The sequence below is a fragment of the Eptesicus fuscus genome, chromosome 7 (genome assembly GCF_027574615.1).
Source record: "Eptesicus fuscus isolate TK198812 chromosome 7, DD_ASM_mEF_20220401, whole genome shotgun sequence".
In the NCBI taxonomy this organism is placed as follows: Eukaryota; Metazoa; Chordata; class Mammalia; order Chiroptera; family Vespertilionidae; genus Eptesicus; species Eptesicus fuscus.
In genome coordinates, this window is record NC_072479.1 from 81,982,515 (window position 1) to 81,984,444 (window position 1,930).

The 1,930-nt window shown below is 39.7% G+C and overlaps 1 protein-coding gene across 1 annotated transcript; it reads right to left on the minus strand.

Annotated features, from left to right (window-relative positions):
* Positions 1–320: 320 nt before the first annotated feature.
* Positions 321–1,221, minus strand: LOC103285115 (geranylgeranyl pyrophosphate synthase). The gene has a single exon (XM_008140442.3). The coding sequence runs from the start codon at positions 1,167–1,169 to the stop codon at positions 321–323; it is 849 nt and encodes a 282-aa protein (XP_008138664.3). The 5' UTR covers positions 1,170–1,221.
* Between the last annotated feature and the right edge of the window lie 709 nt (positions 1,222–1,930).

The window sequence follows — 1,930 nt, forward strand, 5'->3', positions numbered from 1 at the left end:
AATCAAACACTCATGGCTACAAGGACCCAACACTGCACACTGCGACATTCACATTACCCCTATCTAAATGTGATTCCTCTCGGTTCCTTCAATTTTTTACAATGATTACAGAGCAGTTCTACATGGAAACCACCTCACCCACATCACCCCTGTCCACTCAGTTTTTAGAGACAAACAGCTTCGTCCAAATTTATAAAAAGATAGGCTAAAAGACAAAAAAAAATTATCAACTAAAATAAGCTGTCAGACCTAATCAAGAATGGCTTAATATTACTAATGCTCTTCTTTGAACATTTCACTTGGGTGCGTTATTAGAGCTACTAGTTCAGGGTTCCAATCAAGTGCAACAATTTGTAGGCTTTTGATTCAAGCTCTCTAAGAGTATTCCAAGTATATTCAAAAGAACCGACACTCTCAAGATAATGTACACAGTATTTTTTAATATCTATGTTTTCGGTTCTCTGGCGCAAGATATTCCTCACCTGGGTGCTTTCAGGCTTCAACCAAATAGCATGAATAGTAGGGAATGAGAACTTTCCCTCTGTGAGATCTTCACAGAAGCTTTTGTTTTCACTATATTCTTCCGAGTGTAGATTAGCATAATCATCTCTAATTTGGAAAAAGAGCCCAAGTGTATCAAGTAGTGACTTTAAATCTTCTTTGTAATCAAAGAACAACTGCATGAGACCTACTGCTAATCCAAACAGTCCACCTGTCTTTTGCTGCACCATAGCTTTATATTCTTCTTCAGTGGGACAAGTGTAGCTATCCCTCCAATGAATATCTAGGCCTTGTCCCTGATGGAGTTCCAAGAGCTGGTGCGTAAAAAGCTTAACTGCATTTAGGTGATCAAGAGCTAAGACTTTCTCTAGGCCAAGAAAATATACATATTTGGCAGAATTGATGACAGACGGAATCCCATAGATGCTGTGTGCCACGGGAAAGCCACGTCGGAGTTTCGAGTTGTCTTCGATATCATCAATGAGCAAACTGACATTATGCAACATTTCTGTCACTTCAATGATAATCTGAAGCTTGTCGTCTGGAATTTTTAGCCAATGATTAAATGCCTGTGAAAGTTTGGTTCTCACTTGCTTACCTGGTAACAGAAGCAAGTACTTGTGGGGTTCTAGAAGAATTCTTTGGACTTTTTCTTGAGTCTTCTCCATTGTTGTTGAGTTTCAAAGATGGTGGTTCAGCGATGAGATCACAGCTTCCGCGCCACCGGTCCAGGAGTCTGGAGTTGGGTCATTTTTGAAAAGAACATTTCAATTTGTTTCTGGATTTCTCATGAGGGGAATTTGTCTGTAAATTGTTGCTGAATGAATGTGTTTGTGGGGATAAGGAGAGGCCAGGGCTGCTTCTTCACTGTCTTGTTCATGTCACCTTCCCCCATGCATCATTTTCTGAATATATTCTAGTTCATCAACATCTGTCCTGTGGACTCCAACACATTATCCCCCATCCTGTCCTTGTGAGCACATTTTATCATCTAAGTATATCTTATTCCTTTTTAAATGTCATCTTGTTGAGTTCCATAGTTGAGATAATTTTGTTATTTATTTTGCTCTTTCTGGAAGATGTGACTCATCTGAAAATTTAATGAGAATGTCTTCATTTATGCCTTTGAATAAAATATGTTGACCAAAAGGGATTAGAAACAGATTCATCAGGAGAAAAGAGCTAAAGGAGGCGGAGTGAGGAAAGGTCTAGAAGCGCGGCACTAAAAGAAGAGTGCTTGGCATTTAAATTCACTTCAAAGCTGATTGTATCACCGCTGTAGTGCATGCATCCCCACTAGACTAGCCTGCTATATTGGCGATCTCAATGCACATTCAGGGAGCCAACAAGCTTATTACATGTGTTATCCAGGGGCAGTAACTTGGCCCTGTTTGCTTTATTCCACTACCATTCAAAATGCCTAACTGAG